The 23,321-nt window shown below is 43.4% G+C and overlaps 1 protein-coding gene across 2 annotated transcripts in view; it reads left to right on the top strand.

The window, feature by feature from the left end:
- LOC112262867 (membrane-associated phosphatidylinositol transfer protein 2) overlaps window positions 1-22,539 on the top strand; it is an 88,161-nt gene extending 65,622 nt beyond the window's left edge. Inside the window, exons 8-25 of one of the 2 annotated variants that reach the window (XM_024438676.2) lie at window positions 4,310-4,414; window positions 4,542-4,606; window positions 6,982-7,226; window positions 7,346-7,535; window positions 8,347-8,466; window positions 8,722-8,936; window positions 9,182-9,357; window positions 13,368-13,538; window positions 14,780-14,932; window positions 16,144-16,308; window positions 19,327-19,475; window positions 19,585-19,701; window positions 19,809-19,925; window positions 20,319-20,467; window positions 20,691-20,840; window positions 20,967-21,147; window positions 21,384-21,512; window positions 21,620-22,539. In XM_024438676.2, coding sequence (XP_024294444.1) covers window positions 4,310-4,414; window positions 4,542-4,606; window positions 6,982-7,226; window positions 7,346-7,535; window positions 8,347-8,466; window positions 8,722-8,936; window positions 9,182-9,357; window positions 13,368-13,538; window positions 14,780-14,932; window positions 16,144-16,308; window positions 19,327-19,475; window positions 19,585-19,701; window positions 19,809-19,925; window positions 20,319-20,467; window positions 20,691-20,840; window positions 20,967-21,147; window positions 21,384-21,512; window positions 21,620-21,973 — 2,951 coding nt within the window. In that variant the 3' untranslated portion in view covers window positions 21,974-22,539. The remainder of the gene's footprint in view (window positions 1-4,309; window positions 4,415-4,541; window positions 4,607-6,981; window positions 7,227-7,345; window positions 7,536-8,346; window positions 8,467-8,721; window positions 8,937-9,181; window positions 9,358-13,367; window positions 13,539-14,779; window positions 14,933-16,143; window positions 16,309-19,326; window positions 19,476-19,584; window positions 19,702-19,808; window positions 19,926-20,318; window positions 20,468-20,690; window positions 20,841-20,966; window positions 21,148-21,383; window positions 21,513-21,619) is intronic. The other variant, XM_024438675.2, reaches the window with a different exon arrangement.
- Window positions 22,540-23,321: the final 782 nt, after the last annotated feature.

The following is a 23,321-nucleotide window of genomic DNA, read 5'->3' as shown; positions in this document are numbered from 1 at the left end:
TTTTGTTTTAGATTCCGTCTCTCACAGTTGAAGTGTACCTATGATAAAAATTACAGACCTCTACATGCTTTGTAAATAGGAAAACCTGCAAAATCGTCAGTGTATCAAATACTTGTTCTCCCCACTGTATATGCATAGTCACTTTAACGATACCTACATGTACATACTACCTCAATAAGCCTGTCTAACAGGTGTCTGTATATAGCCTTGCTACTCTTTTTTCAAATGTCTTTTTACTTTTGTTTTATTTCTTTACTTACCTACACACACACACACACACACACACATACCTTTTTTTCGCACCATTGGTTAGAGCCTGTAAGTAAGTATTTCACTGTAAGGTTTACACCTGTTGTATTCGGCGCATGTTACAAATAAACTTTGATTTGATTTGACCCCCCTTGGCATTTTTCCTATTTTGTTGCCTTACAACCTGGAATTAAAATGGATTTTTGGGGGGGTTGTATCATTTGATTTACACAGCATGCCTAACACTTTGAAGATGCAAAATATTTTTTATTGTGAAACAAACAAGAAATAAGACAAAAAAAACTGAAAACTTGAGCGTGCATAACCATTCACCCTCCAAAGTCAATACTTTGTAGAGCCACCTTTTGCAGCAATTACAGCTGCAAGTCTCTTGGGATATGTCTCTATAAGCTTGGCGCATCTAGCCACTGGGATTTTTGCCCATTCTTCTAGGCAAAACTGCTCCAGCTTCTTCAAGTTGGATGGGTTCTGCTGATGTACAGCAATCTTTAAGTCATACCACAGATTCTCAATTGGATTGAGGTCTGGGCTTTGACTAGGCCATTCTAAGACATTTAAATGTTTCCCCTTAAACCACTCGAGTGTTGCTTTAGCAGTATGCTTAGGGTCATACTCCTGCTGGAAGGTGAACCTCCGTCTCAGTCTCAAATCTCTGGAAGACTGAAACAGGTTTCACTCAAGAATTTCCCTGTATTTAGCGCCATCCTTCATTTCGGACCAGTTTCCCAGTCCCTGCCGATGAAAATCATCCCCACAGCATGATGCTGCCACCACCATGCTTCACTGGGGATGGTGTCCTCAGGGTGATGAGAGGTGTTGGGTTTGTGCCAGACATAACGTTTTCCTTGATGGACAAAAAGCTATTTTAGTCTCATCTGACCAGAGTTCCTTCTTCCATATGTTTGGGGAGTCTTCCACATGCCTTTTGGCAAACACCAAACATGTTTGCTTATTTTTTTCTGGACACTCTTCTGTAAAGCCCAGCTCGGTGGAGTGTACGGCTTAAAGTGGTCCTATGGACAGATACTCCAATCTCCGCTGTGGAGCTTTTCAGCTCCTTCAGGGTTATCTTTGGTCTCTTTGTTGCCTCTCTGCTTAATTCCCTCCGTGCCTGGTCCGTAAGTTTTGGTGGGTGGCCCTCTCTTGGCAGGTTTGTTGTGGTGCCATATTCTTTCAATTTTTTTATAATAGATTTAATGATGCTCCGTGAGATGTTCAAAGTTTCTGATATTTTTTCATAACCAACCCTGATCTGTACTTCTCCACAACTTTGTCCCTGACCTATTTGGAGAGCTCCTTGGTCTTCATAGTGCTGCTTGCTTGGTGATGCCCCTTGCTTAGTGGTGTTGCAGACTCTGGGGCCTTTCAGAACAGGTGTATATATACTGAGATCATGTGACACTTAATTGCACACAAGTGGACTTTATTTAACTAATTATGCAACTTCTGAAGGTAATTGGTTGTACCAGATCTTATTTAGTGGCTTCATAGCAAAGGGGGTGAAAACATATGCACGCACCAATTTTCAATTTTTTATTTTTCTGAATTTTTTGTAACAAGTAATGTTTTTCATTTCACTTCACCAATTTTGACTATTTTGTGTATGTCCATTACATGAAATCCAAATAAAAATAAATTTAAATTACAGGTTGTAATGCAACAAAATAGGAAAAATGTCAAGGGGGGGGGGTGAATACTTTTGCAGGCATTGTAGCTGTATGCTTTTGGTGTTTGTGCCATTATTTATGTTCACAATGAGATGATAAATTGTTGTTTCATACATGGATACATCTGTTTTTCACTAAGCATCATACAGTGGTTTATACATCATGCATAACCCAGTATGTGTCTATCTGGATTCTTCAACTTATCATTGGACACCTGATTAGTTCATTTAAACCCGCTACAATGTGGAAACTAAATGCTGAAACACAATGAACAATACTTCATTATAACTCTTCTTTTATAACAAGCTACTCAGTCGCTTCATGAGATAATTTCTTAAGAATGAACTGAGCCAACTTTGCCATATGAGGAAGGATTTCTAGTATGAGCAACGATTTCTAGAGCAGGTGTCTTGTGGGGTTGTAATGTAATAGGGTAGTAAGCACTGAGCACTGATATTGGCTCCACTGAATCTTGACATTTTCCTTGTGAGTACTGTAGTATATCATAAGAGTTGAGAACACCCAAGCCTCCACCCTGTCTCTGTTTGGGCCATTCATTAAGATGACCATGATCAGATGGTGATGCGATCATAGAAATTACAAGGATGACAAAAGCGTACATACAGGCATATGTAGGAGAATGTCAAGTCATATAGTAGGCATAAACACTGAGTGTACAGAACATTAGGAACACCTAGCTAATATTGAGTTGCACCCCCCTTTTGCCCTCAAAACAGCTTCAATTCATTGGGCATGGACTCTAAAAGGAGTTAAAAACGTTCCATAGGGATTCTGGCCCATGTTGACTCCAATGCTTCCCACAGTAGTATCAAGTTGGCTAGTTGTCCTTTGGGTGGTGGACCATCCTTGATACACACGGGAAACTGTTGAGGGTGAAAGATCCAGCAGCGTTGCAGTTCTTGACACAAACCGGTGTGCCTGCACCTACTACTGTATCCTGTTCAAAGGCACTTAAATATTTACCCTCTGAATGGCACGCATACACAAATCCATGTCTCAAATGTCTCAAGGCTTAAAAATCCTTCTTTAACCTGTCTCCTCCCTGTCAGTTACACTGATTGAAGTGGATTTAACAAGTGACATCAATAAGGGGGATCATAGCGTTCTGGTAGTCTATGTCATGGAAAGAGCTGTTCTTCATGTTTTGTACACTCAGTTTAAATAGCCATAACATTTAATCTATAATCATAGTACCAGTCAAAGTTTGGACACATTTACTCATTCAAGGGTTTTTCTTTATTTGTACTATTTTCTACATTGTGGAATAATAGTGAAGACATCAAAACTAAGAAATAACACACATGGAATCACGTAGTAACCAAATAAGTGTTAAAAAAAATCTAAATATATTTTATATTTGAGATTCTTCAAAGTAGCCACCCAACAAGTGCTCAGCATATGTGGGAACTCCTTCAAGACTGTTGGAAAGCATTCCTCATGAAGCTGGTTGAGAGAATGCCAAGAGTGTGTAAAGCTGACATCAGGACAAATGGTGGCTACTTTGAAGAATCTCAAATATATTTTGATTTGGTAAAACACTTTTTTGATTCTTACATGATTCCAATTGTGTTATTTCATAGTTTTGATGTCTTCACTATTATTCTACAATGTAGAAAATGGTACAAATAAAGAAAAACCCTTGAATGAGTAAATGTGTCCAAACTTTTGACTGGTACTGTACTTACACTGTATCCAATTCATTACATTTTATGTTAGTTCATGTGGACATGATTAAACCAATGTGACGCATGAATGCTACTGTTTTGTAGCATCATTCTGATCAATTTGTGCTGAAAAGTGTTTGATTGAACTCCGATAAATGCTCATGTATAAGCTTTTCAACTGCTCAGCTTCTTTAACTGGTCTGAGCTTCTCCCTGATCTGTGCAACCGAGGACCAGTAAACATTTTTATGGACTTAAACGAGTGGTGACCTTTTGATAAAGCAGACGTGCTTAGGCTACAGTATGTGTAATGTGATTTCACCGAAGGATCTAGTGGCTTGTTGATTCAATTGAGCAGGCAATGCTATTTCAAAAACACTGGTTTTCAGAGGAACATGCAGGGTAGCAATTACTTTATTGATCAGTATTCATATTTATTTATCTTGAAGGAGTGGTCACATGGCCACATAATGTAATATGTTAGGGATCAGGGTGTATGTTTGTCTCTCTGTACTCAGACAGTACATGGAGGACCCTTTCACATTTGTGAACATATAACTGTCTAAAACATTTGGTGTTATATACTGAATATACTGAAGATGAGATAAAGTGGCACATTGACTTAGCAGGTGTTATGCTTGATAATTCCATTTTTGTAAAAATCACGTCTGTCCCTTCTCCCCCACAGAGGACTTGTCAGGTGATGAAGAGGTCTTTCCCAAGGAGATTGCCAAGTGGAACTCTAACGACCTCATGGACAAGATTGAGTCGGCTGATGCAGAAGACACCCCTGGTATGGAGAGGAGCGCTGTGTGTGTTGTATGGTGGGAGATGTAGTTTGTGTCAAAGTTTCCTTTTACTGACAGTATTATATTACTCTGATTCTCAATGGTAAAGTGTGTTTCTGGATGTTTCTGCAGGAGAGCTATACAAGGACATGGCGGGGGACTATGAAAGGGAGGCCGGTGATGAGAGATTAGATGAGGTAGGTACCTGTGAGGGTGAATGGCTTTCCAACCGAACATTGGTATACCAACAACACCATGACAGCCATATTCTGACAAAATATCAACATTGAACATGCATGAGGAATAAGCTAAAAGGAAACTTAAATCCCAGTCACTAAAGTGTTCTAGCTTAACAGTAGGCGTTGATGTGTAATACTCTGCTTAGGGCTTTAGTTGTGAAAGTCAGAGGGGCCCACTCCAGCCTCTCTGTCCTCTTGTGTTCAGATGCGTGGCTCTGTTAGCAACCAAGCCAATAGTTCTGCCATTCCCACAACAAAGCACCAGTCAGCAAGTAAACTTCCTGTCCCATTGCATTATGGGCCAGAGTAGATCCACAGAGACCCTAACAGACCCAGTACTAACCACCCTGGCCCAGCCCCAGCCTACCCCTTCTCTATCCCTTGTGAAATGTCCTCTGTCTTGCCGTGGAGTTTACAGTGTACAGCCTCTGAAGAATATGAGTTTTGGATCCAACAGCTCTGTAAAAAAAATGGAAAACTGCACATTATGTTTTCCCTTTTTATGTGAGTGTGGTTTTGTATTTTGTCACGAACCGGCTCAAAGCCCGTAACAAAAGGGAGACAACGTGGAGATAAGGAGTAACAAGATATATATTTATTAAATAAAGTAAACTAAGTACAATATACAGTGGTGTGTGTAATCAGTAGTGTAAGTGAGTGTTTTGCATGCATGAATGTGATAATGCAGGGTGTTGAAAGGTGCCAAAGCAAACAACCAAAAGGCCACCAAGATTCACAACAAAATCCATAAAGGTGTCTGCATGGAGAGAGTCTCCTCCATGAATGGGGAAGTGGTGTATTTATCCTGGGACACACCGGGCCCAGGTGTTTCCCATGTAGCTGACGACCCTCTCAACTCTGCCCACCGGCATCCTAATAAGGAAACAAGAACAAAGAGAGAATACTGCAGACAGAGTGGGAGGGTCGTCACAATTTGTATAATGTGTCTTTACCCTTGGCTTATGTTGTTCTTGGCTTTTTGTTGTGGTTGGCTAAGTTGGAAGCGTTTGCAGTGTGACCAGCTGGGGTGTTGGTTGGTCCAGTGTCTCTTAATGATGCTCTAATGCTGTCTGAGTGTGCAGATGAAAGCTGGACGGGCATGCTGTTGTGATGCTACAATACTATTGCTTTACTATCAATATTGCGTTACCAGAAGGGTGACATCACATATAGACTTCCTGTGATTCATGTCTGAAGGAAGTGGAAGTGCACACTGAACACACAATGAGATGTATCACACTGAGTGTACAAAACATTAAGAACACCTACTCTTTCCATGACATAGACTGACCAGGTGAATCCAGGTGAAAGCTTTGATCCCTTATTGACGTCACTTGTTAAATCCACTTCAATAAGTGTAGATGGAGGGGAGGAGACAGGTTAAAGAAGGATTTTTAAGCCTTGAGACAATTGCGACATGGATTGTGTATGTGTGCCATTCAGAGGGTGAATGGGCAACACATAACATGCCCCAACGATTTGAGGCTGTTCTGTTGGCAAAAGGGGGTGAGTTAAAAATATGCTCTCATAAACCCAACATTTTCCAGAGTGCCTCATACCTTCTCTTCCCCACACCGAGAGCCCACATATTAAACCGGCAAAACGGGGGTTATCGCTGGTGTAGCGGAATGCTTATGTTCCTAGCTCCAACAGTGGAGTAATACCTAACAATTCAAAACAATATACGCAAATCGGCAAAATAAAGAAATTAATATAGAAATATTAGAAGGAGCGATGTCAGAGTCCGGAATATAAATATATATGAGTATGATGGTGTGTATAGACATTATGGACAGTATATAAATAGAAAAAGTGTGTACAGCAGTAGTTCTATAGGATAGGCCTTGACTAGAATATAGTATATGCATAGTAAGTAGGTTAAACAGTATGTAAACATACTGTGACCATTATTCAATGACTATGTACATAGGGCAACAGTCTCTAGGTGCAGGTTTGAGTACCAGCTGGTAGCCGGCTAGTAACAGTGACTAAAGCCAGCTAGTGGTGACTGTTTAACAGTCAGATGTCCTGGAGATAGAAGCTGTTTTTCAGTCACTCGGTCCCAGCTTTGATGCACCTGTACTGTCTCCGCCTTCTATATGGTAGCAGGGTGAACAGGTCGTGGCTCGGGTGGCTAGTTTTGTGAGTAAGTCATGAAGCATATTGTCAGTTGTCATGAATCATTAGCAGCCAAGCCAGATGCATGGTTCTATGGGTGAATGGCTTCATTTCCCTTGAGTTTAACAGATCTCTCTAATGCCCCTCATCCTGCCTTTCCTCTTTACATCCCATTCACCCCATCAATTCCCCCTCCTTTCCTCTCCCCATAATAGGACCTCTCCTCTCAGCAGTGTCTGCAGCCTTCTAAGATCCACGTGCTGATCCTGGTGCTACATGGAGGCAACATCCTAGACACAGGAGGAGGGGACCAGACCAGTAAGCAGGGCGATGTCAACACCATCAGCACTGCCTTTGACACAGTGATGCGCTTGCACTATCCCACCGCGCTGGGACGAATCGCCATCCGCCTGGTGCCCTGCCCTGCCATCTGTGCTGAAGCCTTCTCCCTGGTGTCCAAGTGAGGGACACACACACACACTACACAACCTTAGATATTGTAATGTGTACATAACTACAGTACACACACTACTACTACTATTACGAACCTTTCCCCTGTGTGTCCATCCCTGGCTTCAGTCTGAGCCCGTACAGCTATGATGAGAGCTGTCTGTCAAGCAGTCAGGACCACATCCCCCTGGCTGCCCTGCCTCTCCTGGCCACCTCCACCCCCCAGTACCAGGAGGCTGTGGCCACCGTCATCATGAGAGCCAACCAGGTGTACAACGACTTCATCAGGTCCCTGGATGGGACAACCTTCTCTGGCCAGGTGAGGTGCTGCCACTGGCCTGTCAGCCTCTCCATTGTTCCAGGTGTGGGCTGCTCTTTATTTGGAACTCTCAAATGGCAGAACATAATATCTTCAGTCCAAATACTAAGATTCAATAGCTTGTTCCCTAGTCAAGGAGGAGATACACTTGATTTCTTGTGAAGAACATTCGTTTTGAAGCCGTTTTGCGCCAATGAATTATGTGTGTTTTCTGTTTCTGAATTATGTGGGTGTGGGTGTTTACTGTTACTCAATGTTCTTTTAGAACCAAAATGAAGCTAGCATTCCATATTTGACACAGGTTCAATTTTGTATAAATTCAAGCCTTTTTATAACAAATTGTCTAAAGCTCACATAATTTAATAGATTGCTCATTCAATACAGGATGTATTTCATCTAGCTTTAGATTTGTGTGTAGGTGTGTGTGTATGTTTGTTTGTGTTTTTACTATCCTTGTGGGGACCAGAAGTCCACTCAAGGATAGTAAAACAAGGACAATTCGGACATTTCGCTACAAGCAAAACAGCTATTTTAGGCATAGGGGTTAGGTTTAGGGTTACGATTACAATTGAGGTTAGGGGTTAAGGTTAAGGGTTAGGGAAAATATGACTTTGAATGGGAATCAATTGTTTGTTTTACTATCCTTGTGGGGACCAAACGTGTGTGTGCTTGCTCGGGCGGGTTTGTTTGATTACGTGGTTATGACATCTGATTAGTTTAAAAAGGATTGGACCCTCTTATCTGCATCCTGCTTGATTGATATCTAATGATCTGATCTGTTTTAGTAAATTGACCTGTGACCTCTATGTAGGTGTGCTTGATTGGGGACTGCGTGGGAGGGATCTTGGGGTTTGACGCCTTGTGTATCAGCAACCAGACTATTGGTGAGAGCCAGAACAGCAGCCGCAGGGGAAGTGTAATCAGCGTACAGGTAAGACCCAAACCTTAATGCTAAGCTACTCTACCTGTTCCTAAGCTTTGCCCCTACCCCAAATCCCAGACACTCAACCAGTAGCTCTTATTCACCCTAAATACAAGTTACAGCCCTCCACTATTTCACCACCACATTTCTCCTCAAGAAAGGACACTTATCCAACACCCATCCTCGTTCTGGTGCTGTTTGCTTATCAGTCAAGTTCACTGTACATTCCCCAACCTCTGTCCTTCTCCGCATACCTCCCTGCAGGACCAGGACCTCCTCTCTCCAGGGATCATCATCAACAGTGGGTATGGCTCTGCCTCTCCCACTCTGGAGAGCAGCCGCCACCTGAGCCACAGCAACATTGACATCCCCCGCTCAGGAGGACCAGATGATCCCAAGAGACAGCGGCCCCGCAAGACGAGCGACTCCTCCACATATGAGTTGGACACCATCAAACACCACCAGGCCTTCCTGACTAGGTGTGACAGGAGTTACATTACTACAGTTACATGACATAATTGATGAAGCTGATGGTTAATATTGTTACTGTACTGAGAGGGATATATGGCTATGCATGTGATATTGTAGAGTCATGGGTTTGCTATAATCGTTTACCTACATTGGTCTCTGTTTCTCTTATTGTATGCTGTGTTTGTGTGTATACAGTAGATGTGGGTGTGCTTCCCTCCTTGTGACCCTGACTGTTTGTCTGTTGCCGCCTCAGCCTCCACTCCAGTGTTCTGCGGACCGACCCGTCCTCACGCAGGTCCAGCAGCAGCACCTTTCAGGATGCAGGCTCTCTGGGGAAGTTTGAATTTGAGGTGGCAGACTTCTTCCTCTTTGGCTCTCCTCTGGGCCTTGTCCTCGCCCTGAGGAAGAGTGTCATTCCTGTGCTGGACGGTAAGCCCACTTAAACAGAGGTAAAATGAATAAAGTGCCTTAAAAATTTGCTATTTAAGCAATAAGGCACGAGGGGGTGGTATATGGCCAATATACCATGGCTAAGGGATGTTCTTAAGCGCAACTCAAAGCGGAGTGCCTGGACACAGCCCTTAGCCATGGTATATTGGCCATATACCACAAACCCACTAGGTGCCATATTGCTATTATAAGCTGGTTAGCAATGTAATTAGAGCAGTAAAAATAATGTTTTGTCATACCCGTGGTATACGGTCTGATATACCGGGGCTGTCAGCCAATCAGCATTCAGGGCGAGACCACCCCATTTATAATTAACATTTAAAAGTGGTGTGGTCTGAATTGGGTAGTGAAAACCTAGGAGGTACTGTGGGGTCTTATCTCCTTGAAATCCCCTTCTCCTTTACACGCCGCCACTAGTTACCACAAAGTCAGAAGGCCCGCCTACTCAACCAATCAGATGAGGGAGTGTGATGACACGTATTCCGGTTCGTGGGAAACGCCTACTTTTCGAAATGGCATATCTCGAGTTCAAGTTTGTGGACTAAATACATTCGGGAACAAGGATTGGCAACGTCATTAACATTCATAACATTGAACAAGGACAAAAGGTTTGGGCAAAGGGGTAAGTTGTCTTTTCTTTTTTAGATAACTAGTAAGGAGCTTTTGCCACTCTCGTCTAAAATGAGATAGCTAGCATAAGGGATTCCATTCCAAGCACAGAGTTATTCTATTTGATAGAGCAACGTTGATAGTTTCCCTACAAGCCTTTCATTCTAATAGTAATATATCATTGTTGACCTTCAACAGATGCACAGCCTTTGGCAGGGAAAAAACTCAGTCTCCCATTCAATGGTGTTCCATTTCAAGTTGTGGGTACAACGATGTATGAATGCCACCAGGGGAAAGACAAACAAACAAAAGCCAAAGAGAAATATGCTGGTGAAATTAACAAGAAGGCAGTAAGTTCAAAGACAGATCTCCAAATCTCCTTTGTGGAGACTCAATGTGAAACAGAAATCTGTCAGTACAAGGGCCAGATTTCCAGCACCACTCTCTGTTTTGAAACCTCTCCGTAGGGGTACATATCCCCTCTGTAACGTGTACATATCAAACTGTATTCCTATCATGTAATGATGTGTATAAAAGTACCATGTATGTAAAGTGTAGGAATAATGTACACTGAGTGTAGAAATCATTAAGGACACCTTCCTAATATTAAGTTGCACCCCCTCCCCCCTTTTGCCCTCAGAACAGCCTTAATTCATTGGAGCATGGACAAGGTGCTGAAAGCATTCCACAGGGATGCTGGCCCATGTTGACCCCAAGCTTCCCACAGTTGTGGCAAGTTGGCTGGATAAAACAGGAAACTGTTGAGCATGGAAAAACCCAGCGGTGTTGCAGTTCTTGACACAAACCGGTGTGCCTGGCACCTACTATCATACACCATCCAAAGGCACTTAAATCTTTTATCTTGCCCATTCACCCCCTTTAGCCAGCAGCATACCACCCTGTATTCCACTGCTGGCTTGCTGCAGAAGCTAAGCAGGGTTGGTCCTGGTTAGTCCTGGATGGGAGACCAGATGCTGCTGGAAGTGGTGTTGGAGAGTCAGTAGGAGGCACCTTTTCCTCTGGTTTAAAAAATTAGCCCAATGCCACAGGGCAGAGATTGTGTAGGGTGGTGTCTTTTGGATGGGACGTTAAACCGGTGTCCTGACTCTCTCTGGTCACTAAAGATCCCATGGCACTTATCGAAAGAGTTGGGGTGTTAACCTTGGTGTCCTGGCAGAATTCCTAACCTGACCCTCATACCATCACGGTCACCTAATCATCCACAGCTTACAATTGGCTCATTCATCCCCCTCCTCTCCCTGTATCTATTCACTAGGTCATTGTTGTAAAATGAGAATGTGTTCTCAGTCAAATTAGCTGGTTAAATAAAATGTTAAAAATAATGACAGGTACACAATCCATGTCTCAAGGCTTAAACATATTTCTTTAACTTGTCTCCTCCCCTTCATCTACACTGATTTGAAGTGGATTTAACAAGTGACATCAATAAGGGATCATAGCTTTCACCTGGATTCACCTGGTCAGTTTGTCATGGAAAGAGCAGGTGTCCTTAATGTTTTGTACCAAATAGCTGTAAAAAACAAAACATTTAAACAATGTTACTTTTGTCTTCTGAATAGGAGGGTGGATAGAACAATCAAATAAATAAAAATGAAGAGTATGTAAGTGGGTTCAGGGTGGTGAGTTTCCCCCTAGACTGGAAAGAGCTTTGGGTGTCATGTAAGTACAATAAATTGCAATTATTAAATGTTTTGTCATCTTCCATAGCTTGAAGACCATAGCTTTGTCCAGAGATGGAAAATGGTACAAAATATCAAAAAGGTGGACTGCAAGGCTATGTTATGTTAAATAAATAAGTTACTATATTAAGTGCCTAGAAGTCAAATAAAGTAACAGGGTTGAAATGTTTATCTTAAATCAGCCAAAAAATGGCCAATTTCAAACATTTTAATTTCTGTGAACATTTCTATGAAACTGTATGTTTTACTTGTGGATTTGGAAAATGTCAAATGTAAAATCATGGCAATTTGTTTGTTTACATGCCATTTCAAAAACAATGCAGATATTGGAGTAAAAATCTAAACGCAACATGCAACAATTTCAAAGATGTTACTGAGTTAAAGTTCATAAAAGGAAATAAATGCATTAGGCCCTATTCTATGGATTTCACATGACTGGGAATACTGATATGCCTCTGTTGGTCACAGATAACTTAAAAATAATAGTAGGGTGTGGATCAGAAAACCACTCAGTATCTGGTGTGACCACCATTTGCATCATGCAGCATAACACATTGAGATGATCAGGCTGTTGATTGTGGCCTGTGGAATGTTGTCCCACTCCTCAATGGCTGTGTGAAGTTGCTGGATATTGGTGGGAACTGGAACATGCTGTCGTACACGTTGATCCAGAGCATCCCAAACCTGCTCAATGGGTGACATATCTGGTGACTATGCAGGCAATGGACTGGGACATTTTCCTTGCGACATGGGTCCGTGCATTATCATGCTGAAACATGAGGTGATGGCGGATGAATGGCACGACAATGGGCCTCAGGATCTTGACACAGTATGAGCTTTCCTGAGACGGTTTCCAACAGTTTGTGCAGAAATTATTGGGTTGTTCAAAACCACAGTTTCATCAGCTGTCCGGGTGGCTGGTCTCAGATGATCCCGCAGGTGAAGAAGCCAGATGTGGAAGTCCTGGGCTGGCGTGGTTAGAAGTGGTCTGCGGTTGTGAGGCGGGTTGGACATTCTACCAAATTCTCTAAAACGACTCTGGTGGACATTCATGCAGTCAGCATGCCAATTGCAGGCTCCCTCAAAATGTATGTGGTATTGTGTTGTGTGACAAAACTGCACATTTAAGAGTGACCTTTTATTGTCCCCAGCACAAGGTACACCTGTGTAATGATCATGCTGTTTAATGAGCTTCTGGATATGCAACACCTGTCAGGTGGATGGATTATCTTGGCAAAGGAGAAATGCTCACTAACAGGGATGTAAACAAATTTGTGCACAACATTTGAGAGAAATAAGCTTTTTGTGCGTATGGAAAATATCTGGGATCTTTCATTTCAGCTTTCAACATGGGAGAAACAATTTACATGTTGCGTTTATATTTTTGTTAAGTATATTTAGTTTAAGACAAATAACTATGAGTTAGGGCAAACACAAGCTTGCAAGCTGAGTTTGAATAAGACATCCGATTACCACTTTGCATTTAGAATGGTTGGTTTTATTACGGATAATAAATGACCACATCATTGATGGATCACTAGATAAAATAAATGCCTCTCGTTAAATGTCTCTCGTTATAGGTGTCATCACACTCACTCATCTGACTGGTCGACCCTTCGGACTTTGTGGCTGTGTAACTAATGACGACCTCTTTCCGCCTGTTAACTCTGTCTCCCCTAGTGGCCCAGCTGCGCCCTGCCTGCCAGCAGGTCTACAACCTGTTCCACCCAGCCGACCCCTTGGCCTCGCGCCTGGAGCCCCTCCTGGAGAAGAAGTTCCACCTCCTGCCCCCTTTCAATGTTCCCCGCTACACACGCTTCCCCCTGGGGGACGGCAACTCCGCTCTACTGGGTGAGCACACTGGACTGAGTGCTGGAAACATATACACACACACACCCTTGTACCTGTATTAGCAAATAACTGTTGTGTATTTATATGCAAAGAAAAATGTACACATTTTTTTACATTCATAGGTTAGATAACCTGTGTTTTGATTATCCATTGGGGACTCTGTGTGATGTAACAGGGTGTGTAGAAACTGACAAATGTGATGGATTATGTACTTAGTTTTCTTTCCCACAAGGAATGTCTCTGAGACATTTTGCCAGTGGTCTGTGGATTTTAATTTTTAAAATTTTTAATTTTACCTTTATTTAACCAGGCAAGTCAGTTAAGAACAAATTCTTATTTTCAATGACGGCCTAGGAACAGTGGGTTAACTGCCTGTTCAGTTGCAGAACGACAGATTTGTACCATGTCAGCTCGGGGGTTTGAACTTGCGGTTACTAGTCCAATGCTCTAACCACTACCCTGCCACCCCGGATTGCTATTAGAGGCCGAAAAGTCCTTCAAGTTAAGGAAAATGTAACATTTTTCTATTGTTTGTGCTTCAAGTCTTTGTGAAGCACTGTTCTCATCTATATGTTTTCATGGTCCTGCTGGTTTCTGTTGTGGCTGGCTAGCCCTTACAGTAGAGTAACCTTGTAGGCTAAACTGCACCCTTTCTGTTTAAGTAGGGCTCAATGATACACTATTATTCTGCTATTCAAGAAGTAATGCTAGAGACTCAATCTCTCCTTTGCTGATAGTCTTTTCCACTCATGGATATCCTTTAATCAGGAAGAGCAGCAAGGGAAGTGCTAGTTGTGAATGGCTACTAGCTGTGATTCTTTTTATCTTGGATATGATATAATAGATTGTTAAGTAATATGATGATAATTTTGATCTAATGAGCTGTCAGCCCATATCCTCAGGTTTACTGTGCAGCATTGAGAAAGTTTTAAAGATTCATTTTGGTTCGTTAATCAGTGTGTGCTGAGGTACATTTAAATATGAGTTAGAGTCAGCCGAGTCTGAATTAGAATCCAATAACAGCATTCCCCATCTACTGCTCACTTTAGCTCTATTCTAGAACCTGTTGTTGCCTTAGTTACTGCTACTGCAGTATTTCCTGGGCTTGATTCGCCTTTGCTGTCTTTTCTGTGTCTTCATTGTCTCCTTTTCCCCTCCTCTCTCGGCCTCCTTCCCCATCTCTGCAAAACCTGTCCCCTTCCCCTGCCCCCTCCCATCTGACCCCCCATCTCCCCCTCTAGTGGAGACAGTCCAGAGCAACCCTCAGCTCCTGCTCGATACTGGGCCCCCCCTCTCTTTCCGCTGTCAGGAGCCCATCAGCGAGACCTGCATCCCTGTGCCGGTGCTAAACTGGCAGGAGGGCTCCCTCAAGGCCACACCTGCTGTTCTGGAGTGTGTGTAGCGTTTCCTCTTCACCTCTCGGGGGGGGAAGTCTCTCACTCTGTGTCGTACACGTGTATTTTTGTGTTAGTTGCAGTTCCACCTTCCCTTTCCACACTGACTGTGTCTGTGTGTGTATGTTTTTAGACCCTTACCAAAACTGGTGCATGAAAATGCTGTGAGAATGTTACCCTAGTCAAGAGTTGGGGTCACATTACTGACTGTTTCAGGTCAAATATGTCCTGCATGACATGTCCTGCCCTGTTTCTGCAGTTCTCAGTCCATTACCTTTAGTATAGCTCATTAGCATGGCTTTCAGAGCCTGTCTGTTTACACTACCTCCATGAAAATTAGGTAATTTTGCTCATCAAAATGTAATAGTCATTATTGTTGTTTGCATTTTAGTGATTTAGAGAGACAGCAGTGGCTGTCACAGTGAATGATTCAGAGAGGTACTTGTAGGAACCCTTGACCTGGAAGAGCCTGTCCTTGTTTTGCTGTGTTGTGCTTGCTGTTACCATCAATTATTAATGTCCTTTGTAATGGTATGAAAATATGGTACCACTATCTGCATTCATTGTTGTGATGTGGTTTCTTTGCTGTTGCAGCATCTCCTTAACGACAAATACAAGCGTTGGGGAGTGTGTAAAGGTGATAGGCAAATGTCTCCTTATAAACCATAACACTGTGACTAGAGAACTATCTTCTCCTAGTGGGTGATTTTGCCAAATCGGAGGCTTGGAAGCTATACTGACTGTGTTGCTCAGATGTCTGCTTGAAACATGGAACCCTGCCCCTTGCATTGTAATTGTGTATCCTTGTGGTAAATATAGTATCTCCTGACCTTTCTGTTACAACATGTTGATTACATATACTAAATGGAACTGTTATCAACTTAGTGATACATGCTAATAATAATCCAGCTAATCATTTGACAGTCATGAAACATTTTGAGACATAGTAATGTGACCACCAATGGAGTAAATGTTTCCACACATGTCACTTTTCACATACTGTTGTATTCATCAGAACACTATTTGACCACTCACTGATTGTCCCAGAAATCTGACGTTGGCTCCTGCTAGTTTCACACCCACTAAAACCATGGCCTGGCCCATCACATTTCTTGGATGCAAACCCCTTCCTTCTCATCCTGTTACCTCCCTGTTCATCCACCTCTTCTCTTGTCTATGTCTAATGGGATATCCTTGTTTCGGCTCAATAGCGGATTTTGTTCAGTCTCATGGTGGTGTCTTCATGGACAGTTCGTACCCCTCCTCCCCCGTTACGGGCCCCCACTGCCGGGGCCTGCGGAGGGCCAGTGAGGTCAGCATTGCCAGCCAGGTCTCAGGAATGGCAGACAGTTACACTGCCACCAACATAGCCAACAGTAAGTGTTCTCCTTACCACAAGTATCTCTCTCACTCACACTGCTCCATCTCAACTCCTCTTTCAGTCAATCTCTTCTCTAGTCTCACTCACTCACTCACACACACACTCACACTGCTCCATCTCAACTCCTCTTTCAGTCAATCTCTTCTCTAGACTCACTCACTCACTCACTCACACACTCACACTGCTCCATCTCAACTCCTCTTTCAGTCAATCTCTTCTCTAGACTCACTCACTCACTCACACACACACACACACACTCACACTGCTCCATCTCACCTCCTCTTTCAGTCAATCTCTTCTCTAGACTCACTCACTCACTCACTCACACACACACACACTCACACTGCTCCATCTCAACTCCTCTTTCAGTCAATCTCTTCTCTAGTCTCACTCACTCACTCACTCACTCACTCACACACACACACACACACTCACACTGCTCCATCTCACCTCCTCTTTCAGTCAATCTCTTCTCTAGACTCACTCACTCACTCACTCACACACACACACACTCACACTGCTCCATCTCAACTCCTCTTTCAGTCAATCTCTTCTCTAGTCTCACTCACTCACTCACACACACACTCACACTGCTCCATCTCAACTCCTCTTTCAGTCAATCTCTTCTCTAGTCTCACTCACTCACTCACTCACTCACTCACTCACTCACTCACTCACTCACTCACTCACTCACTCACTCACTCACTGCTCTATCTCAACTCCTCTTTCACTCTTCTCTAGTCTTTCTCTTTGTCTCTCTCCTTTCTCTTTTATTTCACCCCCTCTCCTTTCTCTCTTGCTCATCCTACTCCACTTCACTCCTTCATTCTCATCCCAATCCTCTCTCTCTCTGATTCTCACCCTCCTTACTCACACTCTGCACACATCACTCAGTGCGTCGGATCCCGAGCAGATCCCGAGCAGTAGTGACCCAGTTGTGGCCTGCATTCACAGAATAACCACTTAGTTACCTGCTAGCTCAGCTCCAACACATTACGAAACCGGTGATGGATTACACTGCTCTAAGCCCCTTCATCAGAGAGGGAGCATAACATCACCACAGACATATCCATTGTTCAAATTTAATGTGCCAGAAGATTAAAACATGACTACTGAAGAAGCAAAAGCTCACGTTCTGTCACTGCGTGTTCGTCCTACTCTGAGCCATTGTTTGAATGTAAATGCAAAGGAGGAGTTCTGCATTTATTTAATGTGTTTGCAATGCATGTAAAGAGACCCTGTTTCACTGAGTCATTCCTGCATCGTTCGCACCTTGTCACACTGTCTACCCAGATGCCCAAGCTTCTTTTGTGTTTGATGTAAAGAAGAATGTCTCCCAAAGTCTGGCTTTCCCTTGTAATCTCTGTCTGAAGTGGATATGTCCTAAATGAGGACCAATAACACAGCTTTCAAACATTTACTAACGTTCCACTCAGTTGGGAAGTTGTAATAGTGCATTGATGAGGTCATTGCTTGTCAAAAGCGAGTGCCTTGGAATGTTTTTGCCGCTGTTCAGAAATGCAACAAAACAGAATATACACACACAAAATAAGTATGAAAATGGGTTTTGTCAAAAGATAATTCTAACCTTCCTTTTTCAGTTTATATGAGGACCAGTCGGACACTTAATTGATTACTTTGTTTTGAAGTCAGTTTCAGGTTGTGAATGCAGCTTGTAGCAGAAGTACTTTACACATGTTTGCAAACTGGAATTAACTGCCCTATAAGATACTGTCCTCGACAGTATGAAAACAATTCCTTTTGACATTATTCATCATTATTTTCACGTGTTTTTTCTTTTTGTTTTGTTTCCCATAGCACAAGCCTGCCAAATGAACCAAAAACTCCCTTTGGGACAAAGCCTTTTGTCTCAAATCGCCCTGACATCACAAACCAAATTCTCCCTGAGAAGCCCCCTCAAGTCCCCTAGAAAGAAAGGAGTGACCCAGTCCCAGGAACTACTAATACAGATCCAGGAAATGGGCCACAACTAGACCTAGAGACCCAGAAGCCAACGGAGGTGTGAGCCCCTGTGGCTCTGGTCAGTTAGAGAGACACTTGTCAGCTGGCCTGGAGTATGCCATATATGACCTGGTCTCCCTGGACTCTCAGGCAGAAGTGGATCAGGGTATTCTTATATAACACTGGACCCTATCAACTATGTACCAAATCCAGGCTCAGCCTACTACTGACTTCTCTTATGGGAAATCCTAATATATTGGACAATCAATCTCTTTTTAACATGGTTCTTGTCTACCAGAGATTTCTCTCAGCTTTTCTCGGTTTATTCCTTTCTGTTTCTATGACGATACTTTTCCCTGGTGGACTATGTTTTTTGAATACACCACAGTCCCATTAACTTCACAAACCAGACTGGTAAGAGAGACCCTCTACATACTGAGATGATATTGTGACTTTAAAAGTGTAACATACCCATCATCCAAATGATATAGCAGGAAGGCTACTTGCCCAACTTCCCAGTCTCTGCCTCATAGTTGACATAGGCATGTTTGTGATCAGTCCACAAGAATAAATGGTTATTCAGATATTTGTGCCCTAGCCTGTTCTGGAGGCAAACATTAATTCATCAGTGAAGAGTCCCCGTGTGAATCCACTTAGTGAAGTTTTATTTGGCAAACTCATTTAACCATCGTCCCTTTTCTTCATATTTAATACAAATAACTGCAGGTTTGTTGCTATTTACGTTGACTCGTGTCTTGAATCAACTTTAACAATGTAATTATTGCATAATAATGGTTCTCTTCCTTATCTATATGTATTTAAACAGTAACCATTTTCAACTCCTGTCTTACTTCCCTTTTAGCTGAGGAACTGCTGTGGACGATCTGGGCTTTGATAGTGGTTTATGATTGAATACAGCCTTCAATACAGCCAAACGGTTTATGATTGAACTTTTCCAGGGGTGTGTATTGGGATGTTTTGCCCCTCTGCCTTACTCACAATGCAACCATTCCACCCCACCCCTACCCATGTACCCCCTCTCACCATGCAGTCGCAGCTCGTTGGTGGGGCACCAAGCGTGTGGACTTTGCCTTGTACTGCCCTGATGCCCTGACAGCCTTCCCCACAGTGGCACTACCGCACCTCTTCCATGCATCCTACTGGGAGTCCACTGATGTAGTGTCCTTCCTGCTGCGACAGGTGAGCTCACCCCACAATCTTCCATGGCCTGTGCTTCTGGCCCCCTTTAAAATATACACTAGTGTGGCTATGGTGAGTATGTGTGGTGTCATCTATATGTTTATTGTAGGTTATGAGACATGAAAACTCCAGCATACTGGAGCTGGATGGTAAGGAGGTGTCAGAGTTCACTCCATCTAAACCCCGGGAGAAGTGGCTCAGGAAGAGAACCCACGTCAAGATCAGGGTACAGTCTGCTGCAGCTAGAACAGTGTTGACCACTTGGAGAAATTCACTCTTGCTAACACTGTAATTGTGTCTCAATCTATTTATGTGTGTGTATTTCTTTGACAGAATGTGACAGCCAATCATCGTGTAAACGATGCAGTGTTCACAGAAGCTGGGCTGCAGATCGTGACTGGCCGCTTCATGTACGGACCTCTGGACATGGTCACACTGACTGGGGAGAAGGTAGGCTCTCTCTCTCGCTCTCTCTCAGCGATCAGTATGATCATTTTCCATTACAACAATGCAAACAGTTGGTTTGTAACACAAGGTCCTATATACAAATGTACTTATCCCTCCATCCACCTTATCCCGATGTACTTATCCCTCCATCCATGAGTCTTATCTGTATTTGTTTTCAATTCAAAATACGCTACATGTATGTGTGCATCTTCAATGTGTTTGTGTTCAAAGTGGTTGTATATCTATCTCTATGTTGGTCCTTTGTAGCTCAGTTGGTAGAGCATGGCGCTTGTAACGCCAGGGTAGTGGGTTTGATTCCCGGGACCAGCAATATGTAAATGTATGCACGCTTTGGATAAAGGTATCTGCTAAATGGCGTATATATTATGTTTACAGGTGGACATCCACATCATGACCCAGCCCCCGTCTGGAGACTGGGTGTACTTTGACACGGAGCTGACCAACAGCGGTGGCCGTGTCTCCTTCATCATCCCAGAGAGCAAACGGCTGGGGGTTGGCGTCTATCCGGTCAAACTGGTGGTCAGGTGAGACTGGCATCTATGGCATGCTCTCTATGGTCTCTCTCAGCCAATCTAGTCCTGAGGCTTCAGAAATGGTGCCCTCTGTTTTTGGAGGGTTTTAGGTGACTCTGCCAAAAAATACTTACATCTCTTTTTTTATTCTGTTCCTCTGCCTTTTTATTTCTTTCCAATTGTCTCTGTCTCTTCTCCTCTATCTTCAAATTGTTTTGTGTCCTATCACCGACAGGGGGGATCACACATTTGCAGACAGCTACCTGACAGTGCTTCCCCATGGGACAGAGTTTGTTGTGTTCAGTATAGACGGCTCATTCGCTGCCAGCGTGTCCATCATGGGGAGCGATCCCAAAGTTCGAGCCGGAGCAGTCGATGTGGTCAGGTAACATGCACCAGGCATCACCTGCGATTGGACAGTAATAAACATCTGCCAAAATGATTTCTGTCTCTATAACCCGTTGTGTTGCACTCTCTCCACTCTTTCTTATACCTTTTGATTTCTTTCCAGGCACTGGCAGGACCTGGGCTATTTGATCGTCTATGTGACGGGGCGTCCAGACATGCAGAAGCAGAGAGTGGTGGCCTGGCTGTCTCAGCATAACTTCCCCCATGGCATCGTCTCCTTCTGTGATGGCCTGGTCCACGACCCACTCAGACACAAAGCCAACTTCCTCAAGTCACTCATGGAGGTCAGGATGGCAGTGGGGGTTGGGTGGTGGGTTTGTTGAGGGTACTGGAGTGGGTAACAGAGGCTGGGGGTAGGTTCAGGAGTAGATGAGGGCCAAGTGGAATGGTGCAGAAGACAATGAAGGGAGAGGAGATGATTGAAGAGATGGGGCAGACAAAAAGATTAGGAGAGATTGTCAAGAAAGTACATTTTCTTGGTCCTAATTTATCGATGACACTTGATTCGCTGGTTCCACAGGCTCACATGAAGATCTTTGCTTGTTACGGTTCTACCAAAGACATTGTTGTCTACACCTCCATCGGCCTCTCTCCCTCCCAGATCTACATCATTGGCCGATCCTCCAAGAAGATGCAAGCTCAGTGCCAGGTACGATACACATGCACTGACTTTTTAGTTTAGTCCTGGTCCTCTAGTTTACCATATGCAGCACTTCATTACATTATGACTGTCTCTTTCCCTGCCTGTCCCAACAGTTCATTACAGAGGGCTATGCGACCCACCTCTCTCAACTGGAGTACAACCAGCGCTCTCGGCCAGCAAAGACTAGCAGTTCCCGCATGGTCCTACGGAAAGGCAGCTTTGGTCTGGGTGCAAAAAGCGACTTCCTACGGAAGCGGAACCACCTGCTGCGCACCATCTCCGCCCAGCCGGTCTCCAGCTTGCCCAGCGGCAGTGGCCACAGTAGACCAGAGCGCACACAGAGCCAGTCAGACAGCCACAGCCAGCATGGCCCAGGACCAGCCCAGCGCAGCATGAGCATTACAGCAGGCTGCTGGGGCCGCAGTGGCAGCACCAAGCTGGAGCCTGGGGTGTTCAACCCAAAGTAGGAGGATGAAATTGAGCAAGGACAAAGGTGATGAGGAAAGGGAAAAACTGCAGAAAGAGAAATTCGGGAAATTAAGATTGAGATGACCAGAGAATAATTTAAAGACAGGGGAGAGTGAGATGCTGGTCGTAGGCTTTCAAAGCTCTAAATACAGAGACAGGAAGAAGAATGAGAGAATACATGCGGTAAACAGGTCAATGGAACTTGGGGAAAGTGCAAGCTGATCGAACAAAGTGGATATTCGGCAAATCCATCAGGATTGATGTATTCTAACAGGCCCACAATGTGGTTACTAAAATCCGATTTGGATATATTTGGCTGTTTTCGCTGCATAATATATAAATATCTGATAAATGCTAACTCTGGTTCAAATATATGGTAGTAAAGCCAGCCATATGGAAATCATTGGTGGTAATTGAAGCCGTTTTTAAGTGTAATGCTTGGTGACATAACAATGTATTGGGGTTGACATCCATAGAAGCATTATACTCCAAATTATAAACTGGGTGGTTTGAGCCCTGAATGCTGATTGGCTAACAACCTTGGTATATTTAACCTTTATTTAACTAGGCAAGTCAGTTAAGAACAAATTCGTATTTACAATGACGGAATAGGAACGGTGGGTTAATTGCCTTGTTCAGGGGCAGAACGACTGAATTTTACCTTGTCAGCTCAGGGATTCGATCTAGCAACCTTTCGGTTACTGGCCCAACGCTCTAACCACTAGGCTACCTGCGGCCCCGGTATATCAGACCGTATACCACGGGTAAGACAAAATATTTATTTTAACTACTCTAATTACGTTGGTAACAAGTTTATAATAGCAATAAGGCACCTCAGAAGTTTGTGGTATATGGCCAATATACCATGGCTAAGGGCTGTGTCCAGGCTCTCTGCGTTGCATCGTGCAAAGGACAGCCCTTAGCCATATACAGTTGAAGTCGGAAGTTTACATACACCTTAGCCAAATACATTTAATCCTAGTAAAAATTCCCTGTGTTAGGTCAGTCAGGATCACCACTTTATTTTAAGAATGGGAAATGTCAGAATAATAGTAGAGAGAATGATTTATTTCAGCTTTTATTTCTTTCATCACATTCCCAATGGGTCAGAAGTTTGCATACACTCAATTAGTATTTGGTAGCATTGCCTTTAAATTGTTTAACTCGGGTCAAATGTTTTGGGTAGCCTTCCACAAGCTTCCCACAATAAGATGGGTGAATTTTGGCCCGTTCCTCCTGACTGAGCTGGTGTAACTGAGTCAGGTTTGTAGGCCTCCTTGCTCGCACATGCTTTTTCAGTTCTGCCCACAAATATTCTATAGGATTGAGGTTAGGGCTTTGTGATGG

This window comes from Oncorhynchus tshawytscha, linkage group LG12 (assembly GCF_018296145.1).
Source record: "Oncorhynchus tshawytscha isolate Ot180627B linkage group LG12, Otsh_v2.0, whole genome shotgun sequence".
Lineage (NCBI taxonomy): Eukaryota > Metazoa > Chordata > Actinopteri > Salmoniformes > Salmonidae > Oncorhynchus > Oncorhynchus tshawytscha.
This window is presented reverse-complemented; position numbering and strand designations above follow the sequence as displayed.